The sequence below is a fragment of the Colias philodice genome, chromosome 18, assembly GCF_061535455.1.
Source record: "Colias philodice isolate Cphi_HAF_F1 chromosome 18, ilColPhil1 Martin Lab GWU primary, whole genome shotgun sequence".
Taxonomy (NCBI): Eukaryota; Metazoa; Arthropoda; class Insecta; order Lepidoptera; family Pieridae; genus Colias; species Colias philodice.
The window spans coordinates 9,525,137-9,550,926 of record NC_143103.1 but is presented as its reverse complement, the minus strand read 5'-3'; the positions used below and the strand labels follow the sequence as shown (position 1 = coordinate 9,550,926).

Sequence of the window (25,790 nt, the reverse complement as noted above, 5' to 3'; positions counted from 1 at the left end):
ATTTTCATGCATAAGCAGCCTTATAAAAACAGCTGATAGCCCTGTCAAAAAAATTGCGTTCATTAATTCATCAAAGTTACAGCTGATTATATTTATTTAAAATTTATTTGTGCAAACCTCTTCATTTAATCGTCAGGTAATTTTGAATATCAATAACTGAACATGAAAATATAATTTGTTTCATTAGTAAATTGTTTAAAAATTAATAAAACTCAATATAGCGTTTGATCGCATCCTTACCATTTCTCGACGCGCGTGTGCTAAATTTGAAAGATGAAATTATGATGGATAAAGCAAAATTTTAGTTGATATATTTTTGTAAAAAATAGTGATAATATACCAAAAAAAATCAGAAATGTAAAATCGTTAGTGTATATTTTATGTTGGCCCGCTTATCACCGGCCGAGAAAATTTGCCAGTAAACGTAAGTAACCTATGTAAAATTTTATATTTGACAAGATTATTGTTTAAACATCTGATTTACCGCATAACGATATTGATTTTTGAATGTTCAACAGTATGCAGCGAAATGCTTTTAGTATAAAACCGTAGCTAATAAGACTCGCTTGATATAATTAAATCTACTCAAATATAGTTTAGTTTTTACGGTATATTTATTTGAGATCGTATTTTGTTTATATTTAATTATATATTTATAGCGGGTATATATAAAATGTATACTATATTTGAATGTATTATGGATATGTATTTATGTATTTTATTTGTCTCTCAAAAGTCCACCATGGATCCAGAAGACGAAATCGAGCTACAATATAAGGTACCTGATGATTTTCCCAAAATACACACAAAATGCAACAGCAACCGTCCACACACCAGGTTATTTTTAAAGAGAAATAATTTACGATTTTACTCATCACTCGAATTGAATTCCAAAGGGGTTTGTTATACACTGAGGAATTTTTTTTACAAATTAATAGAAAACAAAAAAAAAAAACATTGATTCTCTTTCTTCTTATATTGTATAGCTTTGGGATTCAAACCCATTTATGTTACTTTTCTCACCCTTACCTCCAAGTTAGATTATTACTGCAGAAGGCACGCTAATTTTCTACTATAGATGTCCACTACCTATCAAGAACAACATAATATATTTAAAAACTTTCACACCATATCATTGACTTATAAAGCTTTATCATCTGCCTATCATTAAAAAAAATATTAAAACTTCAAATATTAGATTTTCATTATTTACAGGATGTAGTGAAACTTTTAGAATGTTAAGTCAATCTTTGCTGCTCCAAACAGAGAAGAACACATCTTCATACTCAAACTCAAATAAAATATACTAGTGTGTACTGAACTCTGAAACAGTTGTGTAGTTCTGTATCTTAAACAAAATTTTTATCTACATACTTCCTTTGCTTCTTGCTGGTTCGACCTTCTGTCAAAACAATATAAAGATTCTGATGAAAAGAAAAAATCTTGTTAGATTCTGTTTAGCCCAGCAGTTAGCTGTTCACATGAACAAGTGGAAAAATAAAAAAAGTCAAAATTGTTAACTGCTCACGAATCTTCAACCTTTTACCACACTTTTATTAGCTTGTTGAATGTTTGTATTTAACTCCTTCAGACTCGATTTCGTACTACTTGAAACGGATTTATTTTCATTATAGGAACTGCTACTCCCATTACCTAATTTTTTTTGTCATGACCTCTTATTCCCAGTTAGTTTGCGCCGTGAATTGAACTGCCTGGCAAATTCATATTATGATTGCAATAACCAGCCATAAAGCAGTACCCAGTGGTGGCTCAGTGGTGAGACCTCGGACTTCAAATCGATAAGTCCGAGGTTCGAGACCAGGCGAGCGCGCAGGAAATAAATTGATTTTTCAATTTATCTGTGCATGTTGTAACATCACCACTGCTCGAATGGTGAAGGAAAACATCGTGAGGAAACCGACATGTCGAAGAATTAAAAAGTTCGACGACATGTGGTGGATTTTGGCCTGTACCCCTCATAGGAGGCCCGTGTCCCAGCAGTGGGAACGTATATGTGCTGATGATGGATGATGGAACCAGCCATGATTAATTATGGTATTTGCACCACCAGAGATCAAACTCGTGACTTCAACCAACATGACGTCATATTACTCATAACACCATTCAACATAACTTCATATTACTTGCTCTGTGATAACTTCAGTCATCATGTACGTGCGTTAGAGTGCGGTCGTGCGTGCGTGGATTTATTACGAGCGGAAGGCAATAATAAATTGTTTTGTGTTATGTGAATGTTAGCGATAAATTGTAACAATGGGAAAGGTGTTTTTGTGAGTATTTTTAAAGTAATATTAAGTATTATACATATAGACGTGATGAATTAATTGTTTAAAAGAATATTTAATTTTACGTGTATGAGATCGAGATTGTAGTTAGGTAATTAGTTGTTATTTTAATGAAAAAATATATTTAAAATGCGAAAATTGTCCTAAAATTTACGATAGTAGGTACATAAAAATTAAAATATATGTATGTAGATTGTAGATACAAAAAATATATTTTTTCGGGTAACTTTTGTAATAAAGCTTTGAATAAAAATCAGTTGCTATAAAATTTAAAACCGTGTAAATATTTATAAGGATATCCTTATTTTATCTTTATAAACATCCCATTAATACGACTAACTTGTGTCCTACGACTAACCTGTCCAGATACATTTTACAAGTACTAAATGCCTATAATCAATCTCTTAGTTTCCTCAAACAAACTTCAATCAGGCTTGCAGTATTATCGGAACTTGCATCCAGTTTTCCAAACGCGATTTTACACGCATGTTACATTGATAGGCGAAGCGAGTGCGGAAAATTGGTTGCTGCTTATACTTTTCTGTTGCAAATTTTAAATTAAAAAGAAAAACTAGCAATGACTATAAAATATTTCATAATTTATTGAGAACAATCTTTATTTTATAAGGCAGATAAAGTTAATTTCAGGAATTCCTGAAAAACTGTCCGAAAGTCTTTCCTAGATTGTATTATATTTGACAACAGATGTATACATTAGTATTGCGATTTTTTTATCTTTTTGGACTTGCCTATGCGTGCAGTTTTACTCCGAGAAGAAAGAAATTGTCCCTGAAAATATTACATTCTCAAAACAACGGAGATTTTCAATTCTCTCGCAATTCTTTTAAATTGTTTGTACAGTCACGAGCAATAATATATGCCTAGGGGGCGATGTGCAAAAATATCTGTCACTAGTACTAATTCAATAATATCTGTCTGCCCGTATACAGCAAAAATATCTGACATTAGTAGGCAGCATAATAAAGTGGCATCAAAATTATGTGACGAAAATGTTACAGCAAATAATTGTGACAACCTCTCACGGCATAAATATGTGACATCAACTAGGAAGCAATAATATCTGACACAATTTCATATTTCTGTATTTTGCATCGATTCCTCATACAAATCTATACTAATCTATACTAATAATAATATTATAAAGAAGAAAGGTTTGTATGTATGTATGTATGTATGGTTTTCACGCATAAACTACTGGACCGATTTTGATGAAATTTGGCACAGATAATCTTTAGACCCTGAGAAAGAACATAGGCTACCTTTTATTTCGAAATATGTACCACGGGCGAAGCTGGGGCGGACCGCTAGTCATAAATATGTGACATCAACTAGGTGGCAATAATATCTGACACAATTTCATATTTCTATATTTTGCATAGATTCCTCACAAAAAGCATAAATATGTGACATCAACTAGGAAGCAATAATATCTGACACAATTTCATATTTCTATATTTTGCATCGATTCCTCACAAAAAGCATAAATATGTGACATCAACTAGGAAGCAATAATATCTGACACAATTTCATATTTCTGTATTTTGCATCGATTCCTCACACAAAGCATAAACATGTGACAGCGACTAGGTGGCAATAATATCTGACACAATTTTATATTTCTGTATTTTGCGTTGATTCCACACTAAAAGCATAAATATGTGACATCAACTAGGAAGCAATAATATCTGACACAATTTTATTTTCAATTTAATATTGAATTAATACAAAATAAATAAATTTTATTTTAACTACGTTGTTTTAAAACATTATTACCATTAATATGTGCCGTCGTTGTATACTACATATTGTATGTCTAGATATTATATCCTACTAGCTTAACACCCGCGGCTTCGCCCGCGTTTTCAAAGAAAAACCCGCATAGTTTCCGTTCCTGTGGGATTTCCAGGATAAAAGCTCTCATAAGCGTTAATCCAAGTTACCTTCTATGTGTGTGCTAAATTCCATTTTCTCTTTTTTATGTGAAAGAGTAACAAACATCCTTACATGATACTCACGAACTTTCGCATTTATAATTAATATTAGAAGGATATCATATCATGACAAAATTAAAGTATTCATATACTTATATGAATGCCCACTTGGGTAGATCTATTTTATTTGAAGGTTCAGTGTAACCTTCTTGTATTATTTAGAAATTGTTTTGTCACATGTTTTGTTATATTTGACGTTAGCGGCGTTTGACACGATTGCTCCGTTATTCATTTTCATTTACTTATAATTAGCCTATAATATTGCTATTATTTTATTGAATATCGAAAATTATGGCAAGTTATCATATTATCGTAATTTATTTAAAAAAAATATTTACAAAATATAATGTGTCTTTTGTTCATATTCTTACCCCAGCAAAATACATAACACTAATTCAATAAATAACGGTTTGCCTTTTTAAAATCCTATCCTATCTTATCCTACTAGTCCTATTATAATCCTACTTCCTATCCTACTAATCTAGTATTATTAATGCGAAAGTTTGTGAGGATGTGTATGTGTGTGTTTGTTACTCTTTCACGCAAATACTACTGAACCGATTACAATAAAATTTAGCAGACAAATAAAGGGGAACTTGGGTTAACACTTAGGATAGGTTTTATCCCAAAATTCCCACGGGATCGGGAACTATGCGGTATTTCTGTGAAAACGCAGGCGAAGCCGCGGGCGGAAAGCTAGTGTCACATATTTATGCTTTTTGTGAGGAATCAATAATATTTTACAATACGGAAATATAAAATTGTGTCAGATATTATTGCCTCCTAGGTGACGTCACATATTTATGCTTCAAGAGGTTGTCACAATTATTTGCTGTAACATTTTCGTCACATAATTTTGATGTCACTTTATTATGCTGCCTACTAATGTCAGATATTTTTGCTGTATACGGGCAGACAGATATTATTGAACCCGTTCTTATGACAGATATTATTGCTAATCTGCAAATGGTAATATATTTATGCTTCTGACTGTACATCGATATCTCCATAGATTTTGAACCTATTGATTAACTTATTTAATCGCTACTGCTCTTGTTTCCGCTCCGCTACTCTCAGTTCGTAAATGGCGGAATTAGGGTCGAACCCCTCACGTTATCGATACGTCGATAGTCGTATCCAGGGTAACGCTTAGATGCTATTTTTTATTAGCTTCTGTTTAAGGGGTGAATAGGATTATTTAATTAAAGTACCCGTCACGAGAAGCTATAAATTATGTAAACAAACATCTTTTACTAAGTAAACATTTTATACTGCGAGATAATAATAAATTGACCATATTCAATCGACATGAAATATAGACGGGTTATATGAAAGTAACAACCTATTTAATTTAGTCGGATCATATTTTAACGACGCAAAGCGCTATCGTTTGTGTTTCTTGGTACCGGAACGCGTCCGTCGCAGGGATTGTGAACTATCGGGACGCCATTTTGAAATAAACGCATCATTCGAGTTTCGAATGCGTACGAGTTTGTTTCATTGCTTTGCATATATCGCGGATCTGGTTGTTATTGTTAATTTTGTTATTGTTTCGTTATCACTTTTTTATTGTTGTTACTTTAATTGTTGCGTTAATTTTATTTGTTATTACGTATAATGGAGCCAGTAGCCAGTACATCTAAGGAAATAAATTCGCCACGAAAAAAACGTCAAAAGGTGCGTAATACAATTTATCTAAAATATATAATAAGTAAAAAGAAAGAGTTGTTTGTTCAAACGCGCTAATCTTTGGAAACTTAAGGTTAATATTAGAAGTAGGTTTTAAATTGTGAAGTAATTGGTTAGGTTAATTGGTATACCTGGAGATATAGCTTGAGCTTCGTGTGACAAGTGACTACCGGTGATTTTTACAGGTGATTTTTTTTGTTGGTCCAAATGTTGTGAACTCCTGAACACTTGTTTACAAAATTTATAGCTTCTCATGACGGTTACTTTAGTGTAGCAAAATTTAAATCAATGGATTAAAATATAAAGATGCGCTTGCTTATAACATATTCTGTAGTTGAAAAACTAGACAACTATATATTATATCAAATCTAATAAGATAAAATGTTACGTAGAAATATGATCCCAGAATCATATTAATTAAACTGATAGCAATAGGGACTAATTCTGAGTCCTAAATCAGGACGAAGGGTTTTTCGCCGTATCGGATTATGTGAATGATAATAATATATTAAATATTAATATAACAGAGAGTGCAAAAAAATATGAGTACAATGGGCTAGTCCTCATGGAGATAGGCCACCATCTACCAGGCCCCGAAAAATTTCATGATTATTTTCGTAAGCAAAATTCGCGTACCAAGTCGCGGATAGCAACTAGTGACTAATAAACATTCAAATATTACACACGAAATTAACATTCGCAAGGACCGGAACGGCTCGGACCTTACGGATAATTTTATTCGTATTTTTACCGTAGATATAATCTTGATAATTCGAGCATAAATTACTTTAGAAAGTTTCTTACGTATAAAGGTTAGCATTTAAACTTTTTTTCTTGGTCTTTAACAAGAGCATTTAACGGATATAAATTGTACTTTCACGTTTCAGTTTTAATGGTTTAGTTAGCTATAAAATACTACGTAAAACTGTACGACGACGATGTGCGTATGATATTAAACATTTTTTTTTTAAATTATTTCGGGTAGCAAAAAGCACGTATAATCTAAAAAAATGGTACAAACGACTGCTAAGTTCAAATTAAAATACAAAATTATGTGTTCATTAAATAAATTTCAGTTAAATCATTCGTCTCATTCATTAGAATCCTGTTAAATGTAAACATCTAAAAATAACAACATGATCTGAAGTTTATTCTGGGAATCGATGGTTATTGGGCAATAAATATTTACTAATTTGTAAATTATTAAACAACAAATGACGCTGAACGCTGTAAGAATAATCTACATTTATTTTAACTGAATCCTGCAAGAGAGTGAATAGATTGTTGGAAAATTATTAGAAAGTCTTCATCTATCAGAATTCTGCCTACAAATATATATCGATAAAAATAGATATGAAATAAATATATTCTGTACTGCACGAAGGGAGAAAACCTTTTGCTTTTAAACGGGTTTAGATTGCACTGTTGTTAATTATGGAGGTTCCCAATTCAGAGCGTATTTTTAAACACAAGTCGCAACTGAGGGATGTAAGTGTGTCTGGCTTCCAAATAGTTAAACATACATATTTTAATATCAAGGTTTTGTCATGTGATTTCAGTTTAATATTCTGTGGACATGGAAATATTTACGAAAATATTAATTAGCTCTCATTTTTCTTGAAAAACCAGTCACTATTTTAGTATTTTAACTTATAATCCCAATTTTAAAATTTCTATTTTTTTAGAATAATTCAATGTGTATGTTATTTATACATAAAAGTACATAAGTCATTGCACACAATCTTAATCGATTTAATTTTAGTGTCTACTAGGTTTCCGCCCGCGGCTTCGCCCGCGTAGTCATAGAAAAACCCGCATAGTTCCCGTTCCCGTGGGATTTCCGGGATTACGTCATTTTCCCGGGATAAAAAGTAGCCTATGTCCTTTCTCGGGTATCAAAATATCTCCATACCAAATTTCATGAAAATTGGTTCAGTAGTTTAGGCGTGATTGAGTAACAGACAGACAGACAGAGTTACTTTCGCATTTATAATATTAGTATGGATTATAATTAAGTTTACGAATAAATAATTTGAATTTCATATAATGAGTAATACAAACGAAAATACAGAAATCTCGCTACAGTCGATTGATGAGTCGACACTGCAGAATATCTCGGTGATGATAAATTCACCAATCGCATATTTGCATCCTTAGAGCAACTTATAAATAAACATTAATTACCACGTGGGTATTATTCGCTTGTTTGCTTTACGTGAGGGTATTTTGAGATAAAGTACGTTGATTTTATGACTATAAAACAGATGTTTATAAACACTTGTTATATTACTCATAGTATTCTAATTGCCTCTCTTTAATTTTACAAATTATAAATTACACACATACTAGTAAAGTACTTGAAACTTTTGCAAAGCCCTGCATCTTTGCAAAGCATATTGCTCCTCGATATTTTTTAATTAATTCAGTTTCTGAAACTCAAAGATTTTTAGAAATTGCTATGTTAAGTACTTTATTCAGTTACATCTGTTCAGTAAGGTTCAGTGTAACATCACCTTTAAACAATTTATAAGCAATCGGCAAAACTTTGTTGGCGTGACATCCTTCCGCCAATTTAGATTTACGGCATATTGTATAGACTGTAGAATGTTGGAGCGCTTGACTCATCACTTTAATTTAAGTTAACCCTAATATACTTGCAAAGTTCCTTTCCTTTTGAAAGTTTTAAACGGTTTTAGACATGGGATCATCAATTCTTCGCTATCCATGTAACTACATAATATGTATTTATCTTATACGAATGTCTATGTTTGTGAATATTTCAAAATATGTAGGTACACAAAGAAATAGTTTATTTCCTACGCCCAATGACCAGATTAGAAAGGGAATTGAAATTCCAACCAAACGGGATGAAAATAGAATACAAAAGAAAAGTTGTTTCCTGAAATCCTTAATCCGCAGTTCCATAAATATTTCATCCTGGAACCACACAAAGGTTTTTTATTACGATAGGCACTCGACCATTCCGACGGAGATGAAAATAAAAGTTTTATATTTCTTTATTTACCTGCTAGGATATACAGGACTCAGTCTAAAGGCTGATTTTTCAATCCTTCGTTAAAACAAAATTGTTTCCTGTAAAATTTCAGAAGCCGAACACTTACAACACTTTACAACACAAACATTACTTCTGTAATGTTTGTTTAATACTACCTGTGTTGGACGAATAAGTTCTGTCCAAGGATTGAAAAATTGGTACTGAGATGTTTACCTATATTTTCATGAAATGTTTAAGCCTATACATTGAAAAAACATTCCTCAGAAAACGTCCGTAATTCGAGATATTATGTTTAAAAACGTACATAACTACATGACTGGCTAATGTATCTCAGTAATTCGCGATAGTCCAGCGCGTGCTAATGCGCTGTGTACTTGGGATTTATTTTAAAACGTTTCCTTATCACTAACCTACATTGCACGGGGTTTCGTTTTAATGGTTTCGACGAAGATGGGCCTTTATGTTGACTTGGTATAAAGTAATAAAGAGGAAACTTTTTGGTTTAACATTTTCAAATCATATTAATTATCGATAAAGATGTGTTAATTCTTGTTCAGGGCCGATTTAAAAAAGGTGGTATTCATTTCTATATCGCCTAGTAACCTTCTAACCTTCTACACTACTACTAGAAAAACATAAGCATGACAAGTCTTAATAAGAAATAAAAACTCTACTTATAAAATATGTTACCGAGATTGTCCGAAAGAAATAGACTAACGAACTTTTCTTTTTGACGACGCGGTTGGCGCAGTGGTAAAGTAACTGCCTACTGAGCCGACGGTCCCGGGTTCGATCCCCGGTCAGGGCAAATATTTGTGTGATGAACTCAATTATTTGTTCTTGGGTCTGGGTGTTATTATCTATATATGGATTTATTAAATATTATATTTATCGTCGCCTAGTACCCACAACACAAGCCTTAATTGAGCTTACTGTGGGACTAGGTCGATTTGTGTAATAATGTCCTATAATATTTATTTATTATTTATTTATTTCTATTTTTTACGTTATCTTTCTGTCTGCACTGTACACAGTCATAATTTGCTTATCTTGAGAACACAAACAACGAGTACTTAATCTAAATGTATATTTAAATTCCTAAATGTATGTTTAGAATATTAGGAAATAACATGAAAATAATCTACTCGCAGACAAATGTTTTAAAATGACAATCTAGACTAGAGTAGGTACTAGGCGAAATAGTATGGCGAGAAAAAAATTCATTAGGTACAGTTAACCTTCGCTTCAATTTGTATGAAAAAACAGCTTTATGTGTCTGGCAATTCTATAAATCTAATAACGGTTTAATTACTCATAGTTACTTATAATTATAGTTCACTAAATACAGGCGAATTCTATTATATCTCCGCAGTAATTTCATTTAGGAGTTTATTATGAAAAAGTTTAAAAGCACCATAATTTAAGATTTTCAAAGTTTATATGAAACTAGATCTAGTATCCCGAAACAACTGAATACAAAATTTCACGAATAAAATATAGAAGTTATTTTATACCAACTAAATAAAAGTTTTACTGCCGTAATAACAATATTTTTTGACATAACGGTACATGCGCTTGCACTGAATGTGTCATATACGATTTATGCGGGGTACAACACTGCCCATATATGAACACAATCGATCCACTGACCATATGTGATCTGAATAGCTTTAAGAGGCTTTAATAGCAAGGTCTGGTTAACTATTTTATTAGAACAGGGTGAAATGGTCACTTGTAACTTTAGTAGTTATTATCCTAAACTAGGGATGTTCTATAATCTTTGAATTATTCAAGAACTAGATTTCCGCCCGGGGCTTCGCCCGCGTTTTCAAAGGAAAACCCGCATAGTTCCCGTTCCCGTGGGATTTCCGGGATAAAAACTATCCTATGTGTTAATCCAAGTTACCCTCTATATGTGTGCTAAATTTCATTGTAATCGGTTCAGTAGTTTTTACGTGAAAGAGTAACAAACATCCATACATCCATACATCCTTACAAACTTTCGCCTTTATAATATATATTAGATTATCTAATTGTATTCAAGCATAGAGAAAAGAGTATATGAGCCTCTAGATATATTATAGTAATACAAACAAACAGTACTTAATACTAAATCTCTGCTGAGCTTTTAGATATCAATTCATGCCGATAATGTATTCGTTATTAGTACACTTTACCATTGTAAATGTCAACCCCTACAACAAACATTTCCCGTGGCAATTAACATGTGTCCAGTACCTATATATTCATACAACAGCTGTTCGTATTAGTTTCGATCATTTGATAACTTGTCGCCGATCAATACGGTCAAGGGTACATATATTTTTCCACCGCGAGACAATTATTAACATGAACACGCTGCAAATGCTTTTAATCACTAAACGCTGATTAAGCATTGCTTAACGCTTAGCTATTAGTGTCCTTGACATGGAACTGATTCGCTTTTTAAGGTCTATTTACGTTATATTGTGAAAAATGATTAGAATGCCAACATAACAAAGGTTTAGTTTAATATGAATAGGTACAGGTACTAGAGGTACCTACATCATTATAATCTTCTTGTTAGTTGAAAGGAGACGTAGAATCATATTGGAATGTTTGCCATTCTAGAATTAGTATATTCACTGATATTTTACCATCCGTCTGAATCTCTGTTATAGTAGTTATGAAAACTTTATGTCATCTTCGAAGCTTCGTCAATTAGGTACTAGAAACTCAACGAAATAGACGCTTGATGACATTTTTTTCACATTCACGTTACCACCTCGGCACCCTGAATTTATTACATTACATTAAATTACTTTTTACCTAATGTAAATTTTTATTCCAGTCCACATGTATCAACAGAAACCACAATTCCGTCTACATCTGGCCTTCAAACCGCAGAAAGACAGACAGATAGCATGAGAAAGAATGACGAGGCCCCAAGCAACCAGAAAGAGAAGGAAAATGAAGGGTCCATATCCGACTGGGTTTCCGGCGGGCCGGTCGGTTCCAAGGGCGCCGTCCTGATATTCAGATCGTGCGTCCTAGCGTCCAGAACACCCTCGATGGAATCGACGACCAAAACAGTAGGCAATAATACGGGGACAACAATTTTATTGAATAAGGCGAAAAATATGGCGAAGAGGCTGGTCGCCGAGCCGCATTCCTTCAGCGTGCGGCCGAAGACGATCATGCACGACGTTATGGAGACGTTCGGGAACCACACCAAGTTTACTGGGCAGGCGTACGTCGTTCGACACGTCAGTGAGGCGGAGATACCAGAGACAGTGTCGGTGGAAGAGCAGGGCCACGAACACAAGAGGGACATTGAAGATGTGCTCAATGATCTCAGTAAAATTACGCTGAAGAAACATTTGAATATAGAGAACACGACCGCTAATATAAAACCCCCAGAAGAACCTCCGCCAGTTGTTAAAGGTAATGTTCATGCTACTACAACTACAACTATCTGTAAAAAAACTTATAATAATCACCTACTGTCCTGCTATAATATAGAGGAAATATAGCAAATAATTATTTTCTTTTCAGAGATTAAAGAAGAAAAGAAAGGTAAAAAGAACAAAGGGAAAAGTAAAAAGAATAAAATACAAAGGACGATATCGCCCGGCAACGACAGCGACGACTCTGAACATTCTCTAGTCAAAGTTGATAGTGTTAAGGTGCGTACACTCTCATTATACTTACCTATAAACAAATGCGCATCAAACGTAGCAAAACTTCTAAGTTAATGTCATTTTGATCTACAAATTACATGCTATTCATTTATTACTTCAATAACGTACAGAAATGGTATCTTTATGCCAATTTTTATACTGTTATCATATATTTTTGAAGTGAAACTTCTTTATGCGCATTGACAGCAAATTTTCAAGGTCTCATCATGGCAATACCGTCACTTCATGGAGTAAGGCGACGATTTTGGTATCTTTTTCATAATTTCCAGGTATTAGAAAGCTGTCACATGCCGGCCTGGATACTCCGGCTCACGTACAAGCTAGTGAACACGGAGACAAAGCTCCTCCACCGCTTGCTGCAAGCCCACGGGCTGCAAGAAGCCTGTTCCGAGTCGAAGGACTTCAACCTTCTGTGGGCGGGGCTGCATCCGAAGCCCGATGTGCTGAGGTCCCTGTCGCCGTATCAACGGGTTAATCACTTTCCGAGGTAGGGAAATATAATTGGAGAAAAATATATTGGTGAATGGAATTTTTTTGGGGAAACTCTTTCCGAGGGTAGTTTTAAGTACCTAATGTGGTATATTATCATGAAAATCGATTGAAAATTGACTCAACATCTAATTAATATCAGCTGACTTATGTGCCATATTTCTATTTCATGCTTCATGGTTAAGTTGTAACGTTTCGAACTTATTCATCTACATCAAATATGTGTATGTTTCTTTTCCCAAGACGCATTAAATTATAGAAGTAATAGTGCAAAGTTACCTCTAAATAAAACCTCTAATTAAATTAAGACCACTCCCACAAACCAAGCACATCCACAGATCATACGAACTCACGCGCAAGGACAAACTGTTCAAGAACATAGAGAAGATGCAGTATTTCCGCGGTCTCAAGCACTTCGACTTCATCCCCACCACATTCCTGATGCCTGGCGAGTACAAGGAACTATGTACAACGCATTATCGTACCAAGGGACCCTGGATTGTAAAACCCGCTGCGTCTAGCAGAGGCCGCGGGATTTATATTGTCAATACGGTACGTATAAGAGGTAGGGTAGGCGATGAACTTATGGTCTTCTCTATAGAAGTTGGTTAAAGCACTTCGACTTCATCCCCACCACGTTCCTGATGCCCGGCGAGTACAAGGAACTATGTACAACGCATTATCGCACAAAGGGACAACAATCCACGGATTGTGAAACGAGCAGCTTCTAGTCGAGGCCGCGGGATTTATAAAAATGATTATAAAATGGGACAAAACGATGTATTAACCTGGAAAATATAGTAATATTGAACGTTCCGGTCTACCAAAAACTATAAAAATGTATCTGCCGAAATGTGTCAATAAATAAAAATACAAAATAGGAAGTAGACTTGTCAAAATATTTTTTTTTCTCATGAACTTTTAATAACAACACCGCTACTAACCAAGTTTGTACTTGTTTCCTTTTTTAAATATGTCAATTTTCGTCTTTTCAGCCAGAACAAATACCAAAAGGCGAGAACGTAGTAGTAGCTAAATACATAGACAAGCCGCTCCTGATTGGCGGACACAAGTGCGATCTGCGCTTGTACGTGTGCGTGACGTCTATAGACCCTTTACTGATATATTTGTATGAAGAAGGACTGGTTAGATTCGCTACTGTGAAGTATGATAAAACGAATAAGAACTTGTGGAACCCGTGCATGCATCTGTGTAATTACAGCATTAATAAATACCACACGGATTATATCAAGTGAGTTGGTTCTCTTTTTCTATATTTTTTTAATTGTTATAAGCATTTGTAAAAGTATAAAAATAATGAAATAAAACCTGTCAGTGTTGTAAAAGACTATCCGTCGATTGTGTTTAGCAAACAAGAAGTAAATTTTGGCTATAAAAATTATTAAAAAGTCCCTTTGCTAAAAATATTTTGTGATTTTTTTTTTACTTTTTTCAACCTACCCACATTTATTTTCAATCAATGAAAATACAGCCTCCTGTGCTATTTTTTTATGTTTGCGGTAAAATTCTTCATAAATTATTTATGTTCAACGAGACCAACGCTTATAATGCCGCTTTCTGTGCTGTTTTTCTTAGCACAATTTTTTAATGTTAAGATAAGCAATTATTATAAAAAATTTATAAAATAGATAATAATGTAATTATTCAGATGTGACGACCCAAACGCCGGTAACATCGGCCACAAATGGACACTATCAGCGCTATTACGACACTTGCGTAAACAGGGACGTAACACGGCGGCTCTGATGGCGGCCATTGAAGACCTTGTTGTCAAGTCGATATTGTCTTCAGCGCAGACTATAACGGCTGCGGCGAGGGTGTTTGTGCCTAATTTGTTTAATTGTTTTGGTAAGTGTGTACAGGGGTGGTAGTTTTAATAAAAAAGAGCGTGTGTGCAGAGCACACGTGTCAGAAGTGAAACTTCTTTGGCAAGTTCGTTCTCCATGACGTGACGGTATTGCCATGACGTTGAAATTTTACTCTCAACGCGCCTAAAGAAGTTTCACTTCAAAAATTTGTGGTCCATTAATGTAAATGCAATTTTAAGATTTATTGTTGTTCCGTATCAGGATGTGACTGTTGCTCAAAATTGATTTTATCTAAAACTAGCGGTCCGCCCCGGCTTCGCCCGTGGTACATATTTACGTTTTCTCTACATAAAAACCATCCTCGTACTTCAAGGAATATAATAAAAAAAGAATTATCGAAATCGGTTCAGCCGTTCTCGAGTTATGCGCTTACCAACACATTTTGCGATTCATTTTTATATATAAGAAGAAGAAGAAGATAAGAAGAAGATGTATATAACTTAAATTATTACTTAAAATGTATATAATAAATCATATCATAATATGTAATATTATGTATTATTGTTACAGAGCTATTTGGCTATGACATACTGGTGGACGATATGTTGAAACCGTGGCTATTGGAAATCAATTTATCTCCCAGGTATGTGTGCTTAAGTTTTCCATGCAATCGGCGAAATCTACAAACATTTACGGTCACTCCTAATTATTTACATTTGCTGATAATTTATTTTGGGTACACTTAAAATACTCTGTATATATCTAATTTTACAATCACTTGAAATCACTTATATTTGAAAATAAAAAAAAATATATAAAAATATTACACTTATAAATTAGAACACTCTGTATATTAACACGTTCCGGGACAGTACGTCGAGAGGCGGGCCGCAGATTCCTATGCAATATGACACATGAATTTCCCATACAATTTCGCCCCCCGCCTGACGACGTTGTGACATATCACACGTTTTCTGTGGGGTGCTATATGACACTACGTCTGTCGACGTCCGATGTCTGTCGACAAACTCCTTCGCATTCGATTTCCAGTTTGAGAAAATCGAGGCTTGGTGTCAAAAATACTATCACTGGAGTCAGACTCGTCTTCTGGGGGTTCATAATTTCTGTCGGATGCGTATTCTCCATCCCCGTCGGAAAAAGGATCATGATTTTCAGACTCTGATACTTCTTCACCGGTGACCGTTTTCTTCGTCCAGAAGACGTCTACATCTTTGTATTACTTGGTTATACAACTAAGTATAACCACTAACACCACAGTAATACAAAGATTGCAGAAATAACATACCTACCTACAGATAATAGGTATAATCTTTAACACTATAGAAATTCAAGGATTTCGACAAGATTTAACACCAATATTTACATTTTAAACGTTTGTACTTATTCGTGAACACATTTTATAGCAAAACAACTATAAAATACAATTAATTATGAACTATAGTCTGTCCACTATAAGAATTGCTTTTTGACAGCTCGACGGGTGATACCAGAAGTGATGTTCAAAAGATTATCGATTGTGATACCATTTCAATTATAAATTCAAAATATTATCATAAATCGAATCAGGTACGTAAATAATAATTACAACGTAAACGTACTAATAAGATATGTAATAATAAGACCACATATCTATGCATTGTATGTTAAAACTAAACTAAACTAATATTTTATTATTTATTGGTTTCTATCTTACAATTTGGTTGTCTTTACGTTTAAATTATATAACATAATAGAAGAGTTTTTCTGTATCGGATATATTTTACAGAGTATTTCTATCGATTATTTTAATCTATCGACCCATCATTGAATAATTCTGTGTAGGCATCACTAAGTGGGCGGGACCTGTCCATGAAGTACGATAATTATTTGTATGACATTTTAACATAGACAATACAATTATACATAGGCGTGAAGCTGTCAAAAAGCAAATAATATAATGGACAGAGTATAATATCTCCATTTTGTGATCGTGTTCCGTGGCGTTGACTCGAGCGACTCGAGGCTCCCGCGATGTGACACAGTTCTGACTGAAGTGGGGGGATGCGTATACGCGCACCCGCCTCAGGACGTTGTGTCACAACACGAGTCAAGTTTATCATAAGTGCGTGTAGTTTACTTGTGTGCTCATAAAACTTCACGATGTGACACTAGATAATTCTAAGTTCTTGTAATACGACATTAATACGTCAGCCTACTATATATTCTATGGTTGATGCCCGTTGCTCGACGGGCTGTCATATTTCGAAGCTCAAACTCAGCCGTCGACAGACGTTGTGTCGTATTAAATAGGAATTTGCGGCCCGCCTCTCGACGTACTGTCCCGGAACGTGTAAACGATTAACTCTAATAATGACGTAATTTTCCAGTCTAGCGTGCGAGAGCCCTCTAGACGCTCGCGTAAAATCAGCTCTATTAGCGGACACGCTCACGCTAGTGGGGTTACCCGCCGTGCCCATGTCGCGGGCCGATACCGCGCCGCAGTCGCTCAAGATGCGGATCGGAGCGGTGAGTGTACACGTACACGTACATAATACGTACACGTACATAATACGTACACGTACATAATACGTACATGTACATAATACGTACACGTAAATAATACGTACACGTACATAATACGTACACGTACATAATACGTACACGTACATAATACGTACACGTATATAATACGTACATGTACATAATACGTACACGTACATAATACGTACACGTACATAATACATACACGTACACGTACATAATACGTACACGTACACAAAACATACATACAACGCTAGCAAACACAAGGACGTTGAATCCGCGACGCGTTGGCGTGCACGCGATTATACGTACACGTATACGCATGTACGTACTTCCACTCACACATATGCACATGCATACGTATAAAAATTATGTCGTAGAAGGAACAAACGAAATTGTGTTACAAGAAATACGCATGAAATTGATTAGTTCCCAAAAATAAGAATGAAAATAAATAAATTAAAACATTACTTTCAACAGTGCCGGCGCGTGCACTCAGCGGAGAACGTCAGCGTGCGTGGAAAGAATCCTAACACGCAGGGTCAAACGGGGCAGACCCAGGGGCAGACGCTGGGCAATTCGCTAACCGGTGAAGAGCTGCGAATCGTGCGTGCGGTGCGGGCGCAGTACGCGCGCCGCGGGGGCTTCGTGCGCATCTTTCCGAGCCAGAACTCGTGGCAGAAGTACTCGCAGTACCTGGGTGAGGCACGGGCAGGGTTGGGGCAAGTTTGTTATAATAAAAAAGTGCCCCCGTAATTGTTAACATGAAAAATTAGCTTTACTAAAAACAACAGAGTTTCACATTAATCTTCGCAGATATTCACATGCACGGGTATTTATTTAGAATGTTTTCTCGTTTATTACTCGCTGGCTAAAGCAACAGAATTATTTTAATTAGTTTTGCCCGTTCCATCCCACTCTAAATTTTCCTCTCCTAATAATTGGCCTCATTTTAATATTCTGGTCTAAAACTGGTGGTACAACTTTTCATGCTAACAAGACGACGACGACTAATTACAACATGCTGCCCATTTTTGCCCATGATTATTTTCACACTAAATTTTCATTGTTCAATTCGCTCCTCTTTAATTTTCTGGTCTATTCATAATTATTACAACATGCTTCCCATTTTTGCCCGTGATTATTTTCACACTAAATCATTGCTCAATTAGCTCCTTTATAATTTTCTGGTCTATAACCCACAGACCCAGTATCGGGCATCCCGGTCTGCTCCACGTCACTGAACAACAACGTGCCGTACACGGTGGTGCAGCACAACTACAACCTGCTGGTGCACTCGCACGTGTTGCCGCACTTCCAGCACGCGGCCGCCGCTACTAGCCTCACTGATACTCCGCAGAGGTGTGTTTTGGAATTGCGGGTAGTTGACAAAAATTTATAGGAACAGAGCAATTGGAAAATTGCGGGTAGGTGAAAGTCCCAGTTATACACAGAGTCAGTTTAGAGATACTTCGTACATCACATTCGTATTCCTTGAATTGGTCAAATGCTTCGCTTCACTCCATCTGTTTTACCTTAAATTCTACTCATGTCTTCGCTCGTGATGAGGTGGAGTGAAAAGTTTAAGAGCCAGCGCGCACGAGCAACTTTGTCTCCGCAACTATTTTGTCTCTCCCATCAATTTGTATGGGGAGTTGCGTCGCTACGTGCGCGCACTTTCATACTAGCCCATGGGTGGGAGAGACAAAATAGTTGCGGAGACAAAATAGTTGCGGAGACAAAGTTGCTCGTGCGCGCTAGCTCTTATTTTCATTTAAACTATACACAGCTATCTTACATCAAAAGTTGTAAATTTTCCTAATAACTAAAAAAAAAACATTAACGTTACTATGTTATTATCATTTTCAGGTTAAAGCGCTACGAAGCAGCATGCATAGCGGGCGCAGCACCAGCCGTCCAGATCTCAACTCCAGCGGACACTACCACGCCGCCGCGTGACGCGAGACGCGCTAAAGAATTAATTAAACGACAAATCAACGATGGAATGAAGCTTACGTTAGTGCTTTTTGAATTTAGAATGCGATATAGACAGAAGAAAGGAAAATACTGGCTGATTAAAAAAAAATTCGGATGTTGTTTGAATTTCGAATGTGGAATGTGAAAAATTGCGGGATAGAAAATCTGTGTGAATGAAGATATTTAATTGTCGAATGTTTTTTATTTATTTATTTATTTGATTTGCCAACAGATGTACATCTTATATTTATAATATATTTTGAGTATGTGACATAAATTAGCATGCATAGCAAGATGTAGATCCAATTACAGGCAAATACAACATGCATTTTTGAGTTGTATCAAATTATAGCTTCTAATCGTAGTATAAATTCTAATCAGAAAACACTATTCTCATCAGTATAATTTTTATGTAAAACGCTTTTATATGCAAACAAACTAAGAAAGTTGATGTCAACTTTTGTGCTATTAAATAATCTATTATGTTCCCGACAAATTCTAGCAATGACGCTGTTGAAGCCTAAATTGGTTCTATATCTTTTGACAAAAAATACATTGGTTTTCCTAGAGTATCTCCTTGGAACAGCTATATTAATTTTTGATAGAAGATTAGGACAAATATACGAATTTGTAACAATTTTATATAACAACATTTGATCTGCCATCCATCTCCGATGTTTAAGACTTTCCATTTTAAAAAAGTTTAATCTGAGGTCGTATGATTTTAAAGATTTAAGTTTTTGCTGATGAAAAGTAAGTAGATAAAGAAACTTTTTCTGTACAGACTCAAGTCTTTTTATGTGACATCGATAAGATGGATTCCAGACTGGTGAGCAATATTCCAAGAGAGATCTTACTAATGAACAATATACAATTTTTATAGGTAGCACACTTTTGAACATTTTGCAATTTCTCCATACAAACCCAAGAAGTTTTAGAGATTTCGTTACTATATTATTAATATGATGAATAAAACCTAATTTTTTATCAAATGTTACTCCTAAGTCTCGCACTTGGGTTATCTCCTCAAGGATGATATTATTTATGGAATACGAAGATGATTGAGGTCGTAACTTTTTGGAAAATTTTATAAATTTGCATTTGTTTATATTTAACGGTAGCTTATTAGATACTGTCCATTCTGAGATTCGATTTAGATCGTCTTGAAGAAATTTAGCATCCTCTGTATTATGTATATTTTTGAATATTTTAAGGTCATCCGCGAATAGTATAAATTTTGAGTGATTAATTTCATAGGACAAATCATTAATAAAAATTAAAAACAGAATAGGCCCCAAGTGCGAGCCCTGGGGAACACCCGAAGTAGCTACAAATGGCTGCGATTCATAACCATTAACCGTAACTTTTGACGTTCTATTGCCTAAGTAAGTTGCAAACCACTTTAACATTAGACCATGAATACCAACCCTTGACAACTTTTTAAGCAGCAGCGAATGATCCACCTTATCGAATGCCTTACTAAAATCCATATATATTGCATCTATTTCTTGACCTCTATCAATAACATCACACAAATCATCAGTGTAAGTGACCAGATTAGTTAAGGTAGACATCCCACTACGAAAACCATGTTGTTCAGGTATTAATTCGGCCTTTAAGTGGTATGTTAAATATGGGTATATCAGCGATTCAAAGCATTTTGCAAACACAGATAACAGTGAAATGGGTCTGTAGTTTTGAATATCTCTAGCTTCGCCGCTTTTAGGAATAGGAACTATATTAGATGTCCTCCACTGTGAGGGAAAATAACCGCTATTTAAAGATTTATTATATATTATGTTTAATGGCACTGAAAGGCAATCAGCACAACGAGAAACGAAAACAGGAGGGATACCATCGGGTCCAGCGCTCTTATTGATATTCAATTTTCTAAAGGATTTTATCACTGAGGCGTTATCCAATACAATTCTATCCAAAATATTATTTCGAGGAGAAGTTTCATCTATAAGCTGTACTAAATTAATCCAATTACTTTTGGTATACACGGAAGAAAAGTGTTCAACAAAGGCACTACATATATCTGCAGGAGAGGAATAAACAACATTATTTAGAAGCATTTCCTCCGGTATTATACCTTTAGAATTTCTTTTGGCGGAAATATACGACCAAAAAGCTTTTATATTATTATTACTTAAAGAAACTTCGACGTTTTTAAGATATTTTTGGTAGCTTAGCTTAATCTCGTTATGACATCGAGTTCTCGCTAAGTTAAACTCCAGTTTATCTAAAGGATTTTTATATTTCATAATTTTTTTTCTTATTTTTTCTTTTTCTTTTAAAAGTTTTATTAAATTTTTACCATACCAAACAGGATACAAATAATTTTTGTGCATATGTTTTTTGGGAACATTGTCCTCAATAATATGATTAATAATGGAGTAAAACTTTTCTACCATATCGTCTACCTTATTTATGGTGGCTAATTCCGCATTCCAGTCAATTTCATAAAGTTTGCTTTTGATAACTTCATAATCAGCTTTCATGAAATTAAGTTTCACCACTCTATTCCTTTTTAAAAATTTGTGCACGGGAAAGTCTACTAAAATATTAATAGCCGGATGATAGCAATCGACCCTAGTCAGTGCTGATAAAGCTAGTTCTGTCTTAACATAATCAATATTACTGAGGACTAAATCCAAAATTTTATCATCAGAGTTTAAAACTGTATTGTACTGCCGCAAATTATGTAATGCCAAAAAATCGTTCAAGCAAGTTTTGAATTTAGAATGTTTAGATTTGTTTTATTTTGAAAATTTCAAATTCCGAACAGTAATCGTTTTAATCGAATGTCAGTTATAGCTGGCCTATTTGAAAGTTTAATTTTTTTTTATTTGCACAGCATGGGTGAAGGCCGTCGCGCGTTTGGACTGTACCTGACGCACGTGCTGAAGCGCATCTCGTCGCCTAGCAACGAGCTGGGCGCGCAGCACGCGGCGCTCGTGCTGCGCTTCCTGCGGCGCGCGTCCGCCTCGCTGCGCATGCCGTACAATGTAAAGGTGACGTGTGTGTGTGTGTGTGTGTGCGCACCCGTCGCCTAGCAACGAGCTGGGCAAGGAGCTTCCGAGATGTAGAGCTTACCATGAAATATAATTGATGCGCGTGCGCAAGCGAAAAACAACATGAAAATAATTTCATGTTGCAATGTCAAATGAAACAAATGGATTGTGGATTTGAAATTGAAAAGTGCATGCATACACAACACATAAGATCATTTTTACAAAGAAAAATATGATCGGTTGTTGCGGTTGGGTGAATATGCAGCTTTTATGTAAAATTAGTAACTTAGTGATGCTTGATCACAGATCATTAATTTTGTTGGTGTAGACTTGTCCCTAATATTGTATTGTTTTGACTTTAAGCAATTAAATTCATCATCATCATTGGCCATTTGCGTCTATTTCAGACGATTATCGTAGTCAGTAAGGAGTCTATCTATTACACTTCTTATGATGGCTATGTAGCCCAATACGCGATGCACAGATGCGCCCACATTTGGGACACCTGTGTTCTCCAGGGAGTTGAGCGGAGACGGGTAGTTGTGTTTGGGCGTGTCGTTTTTATCTTCTATCAGCCAGTTTAGAAAACCAAGTCTGATCGTGGTTTCTGCAACCTTCCCGTAATTGTGAACGCCATCTCTCACGGTTGCTCGCGTACTCTTGCCATTTGGATACGTCTAAGTTGAATGACTGCATATCTCGCTTTGCGCAGTCTTTAAATCGTAATAGCGGTCGGCCGATACGCCTTTTTCCAATGGCAAGTTGGCTGAATAGCACCTGCCGGGGCAGTCGTGTGGGTTCCATTCGATGCACATGGCCCAGCCAGCGAAGACGTCTTTCTTTGAGTATTGCAATGACGCTTGACATATTGCAGATCTTAAGGACATTTTCGTGAGTAACTTTGTCACGCCATGTAATTCCCAGAATTTTTCGAAGACAACGCAGATGGAAAGCATTGAGACGTCTTTCGTGGTTGGCATAAGATGTCCAGGTTTCTGGTTTCTGGCAATTAAATTATATTATAGTATATTATTATTTTTAGTCTGTTTTAAGTTCTTTAATCTAAAGTATGTTAGAAATAAATAGAAATATCTCCGAACTGAGCTAAACTAGTTACATTTGAAAATAGGTATAATAGTGTGTACTATGTATAATTTAACATAAGTGTCACCATCTAAGAAGTATTACAGATAGAGGACTTCTCCTTTCATATATTATCCGATTCTTTCTCGCGCTCTATCCATAATACTTTGCCGCGAGCGTTTGAGCGTAACGTTCTACCGCACATCGAGCGTAACGCTCTACCGCACATCGAGCGTAACGCTCTACCGCACATCGAGCGTAACGCTCTACCGCACATCGAGCGTAACGCTCTACCGCACATCGAACGTAACGCTCTACCGCACATCGAGCGTAACGCTCTACCGCACATCGAGCGTAACGCTCTACCGCACATCGTGCGTAACGCTCTACCGCAAATTGAGCGTAACGCTCTACCGCATGTCGAGCGTTACGTTCTACCGCACGTTGTGCGTTACACTCTACCATGTGCCGGGCGTAATGCTTTACCGCGCCGCCAGGGCCCGTCCGCGAAGATGTGCGACAAGGACCGGTGCGCTATCATCGCGAAGCAGCTCAACGACTTCCTCTACATGTACTACAGAGAGACGGACCTGTACACGGACAGCGCGGACCGCGACGGATGCGTCTCGAATATACACTTTGCGCACTTTTTGTACGCGGCCAGGTGGGTGTTTTTACTTCTACCCTCATTTATTAACAGTTTTTTTTTTCATTTTAACACTTCCCGTTTGCAAACTATAAAAAAATACTTTTTTTTTTAGTTTTTAGTTAATTTTTTCATATTTTTACATGATCACTAATACAACTTCGCTACATTTTTTTACATCCACATACAGTTTTTTACATCATGTCGTACATTACCACAATAAAACGTGCATTTTTCGTAAATTTTGCACACTTCTAACACGTTAAGTTTTCAAAACATTCCTCGAGTGTGTAATCCGTGTCGTGTGGCAGCGAGGCGGACCTGGAGGACGTGCTACTGCAGGTGCTGCGCTCGGAGCGCTGGGTGGCGACGTTCCTCGGGGACACGCGCAGTGCGCTGTGCGTCGACGCGCCGCCCGCCGCACTCGCGCGCTGCTCCCGCCACACGCTGCTGCGGCACCTCGCCGCGCTGGCGCCGCTCAACTGCCGCAAGTACAGGTACCGCTCTGTGTGCACTACTTGTATACAGACAGATAGCAATGTCAGCTCAGTAGCTGCGAGAGACGGGAAACAATACACGAACAGTGTTCACGCCCAGATAAGAAAGACTCAAAAACTACCGCATGTCGAGCGTTACGTTCTACCGCACATCGAGCGTTTCGCTCTACCGCATGTCGAACGTTACGTTCTACAGCACATCGAGCGTTACGCTCTACTGCATGTCGAGCGTTACGTTCTACCGCACATCGAGCGTAACGCTCTACCGCACGTCACACGGCACGTCTACCGTAAAACTCAAAAACTTTTAACCGCGTGAACTTTTACAAGCATATAGATACTTGTTAAATTAAGAATTTAACACAAATTATATAAAATTCTACAAGTCCAACTATTGAAACTTACGAAAGATGTAATCAATTTACATTCTACATAATACAAAAGCCACAATCTCCAATAACTTTCATTTTCAATTCCAGGCCGACACCAGACATGAGCCAATCAGAATCAAGCGCAGCAGCAGAGTCAGAAAGCCCCCCTCCTCCCCCCTACATGACATCCGATATCGTGCTAAAAGACTCCCTCAAGGAGGAGAAGCCGCACAACGTGGCTATCAAATACGCGAAATCATAGACCATAGACAATATATTTTTGTCTTTTGAACAGGACCCGAATAGACCATAGACAAGATGTTTGTCTATAGAACAGTGTTGATTTAAAAAATATGGTTGACAATGTGGAGTCATGATTGTTTATAACATACAGATATATTTGGGTGCAATTCTTTGGTAGCTGTTTAAAAATACCCAGTACATTTTAATTGGTTCGATAGATAGTTTTGTAGGATGAACAAAATGACACATTCACTCGCTATAATATCATGGCTCCACTTTGGTAAATTGTATTTATTTATAGAAAATATCAAATGAACAATATTATTCGACGAACCGATCGCGGCAATACGATGCGTTTTAAATTTTTAACTACCAAAAAAAGAAGTGTTCATCG

At 36.0% G+C, this 25,790-nt stretch overlaps 1 protein-coding gene across 6 annotated transcripts; it reads left to right on the top strand.

Annotated features, from left to right (window-relative positions):
• The first annotated feature begins 258 nt into the window (after positions 1 to 258).
• Positions 259 to 25,703, top strand: TTLL5 (Tubulin tyrosine ligase-like 5). Of its 6 annotated transcripts, none has more exons than XM_089706569.1 (16): positions 259 to 424; positions 11,854 to 12,446; positions 12,558 to 12,688; positions 12,973 to 13,190; positions 13,531 to 13,744; positions 14,188 to 14,444; positions 14,862 to 15,061; positions 15,592 to 15,664; positions 17,409 to 17,547; positions 18,043 to 18,262; positions 18,768 to 18,924; positions 19,432 to 19,578; positions 22,400 to 22,556; positions 24,137 to 24,303; positions 24,597 to 24,782; positions 25,262 to 25,703. In XM_089706569.1, exons 2-16 carry the CDS (start codon positions 11,927 to 11,929, stop codon positions 25,413 to 25,415), a joined length of 2,940 nt encoding a protein of 979 aa, XP_089562695.1. In that variant the 5' UTR covers positions 259 to 424; positions 11,854 to 11,926; the 3' UTR covers positions 25,416 to 25,703. The 6 variants fall into 6 exon arrangements, with proteins under 6 accessions (XP_089562695.1, XP_089562696.1, XP_089562693.1 ...); XM_089706570.1 differs by lacking the exon at positions 259 to 424 and adding an exon at positions 728 to 837; XM_089706567.1 differs by lacking the exon at positions 259 to 424 and adding an exon at positions 2,146 to 2,291 and having other exon boundaries at positions 22,400 to 22,550; positions 24,152 to 24,303.
• Positions 25,704 to 25,790: the final 87 nt, after the last annotated feature.

Coding starts and splice junctions, on each gene's coding strand:
- TTLL5 (XM_089706570.1), top strand. CDS start 743: ATGGATCCAGAAGACGAAATCGAGCTACAATATAAGGTACCTGATGAT. Junction 15,665..17,408: donor GAAATCAATTTATCTCCCAG/GTATGTGTGCTT, acceptor GTAATTTTCCAG/TCTAGCGTGCGAGAGCCCTC. Junction 17,548..18,042: donor TCAAGATGCGGATCGGAGCG/GTGAGTGTACAC, acceptor TACTTTCAACAG/TGCCGGCGCGTGCACTCAGC.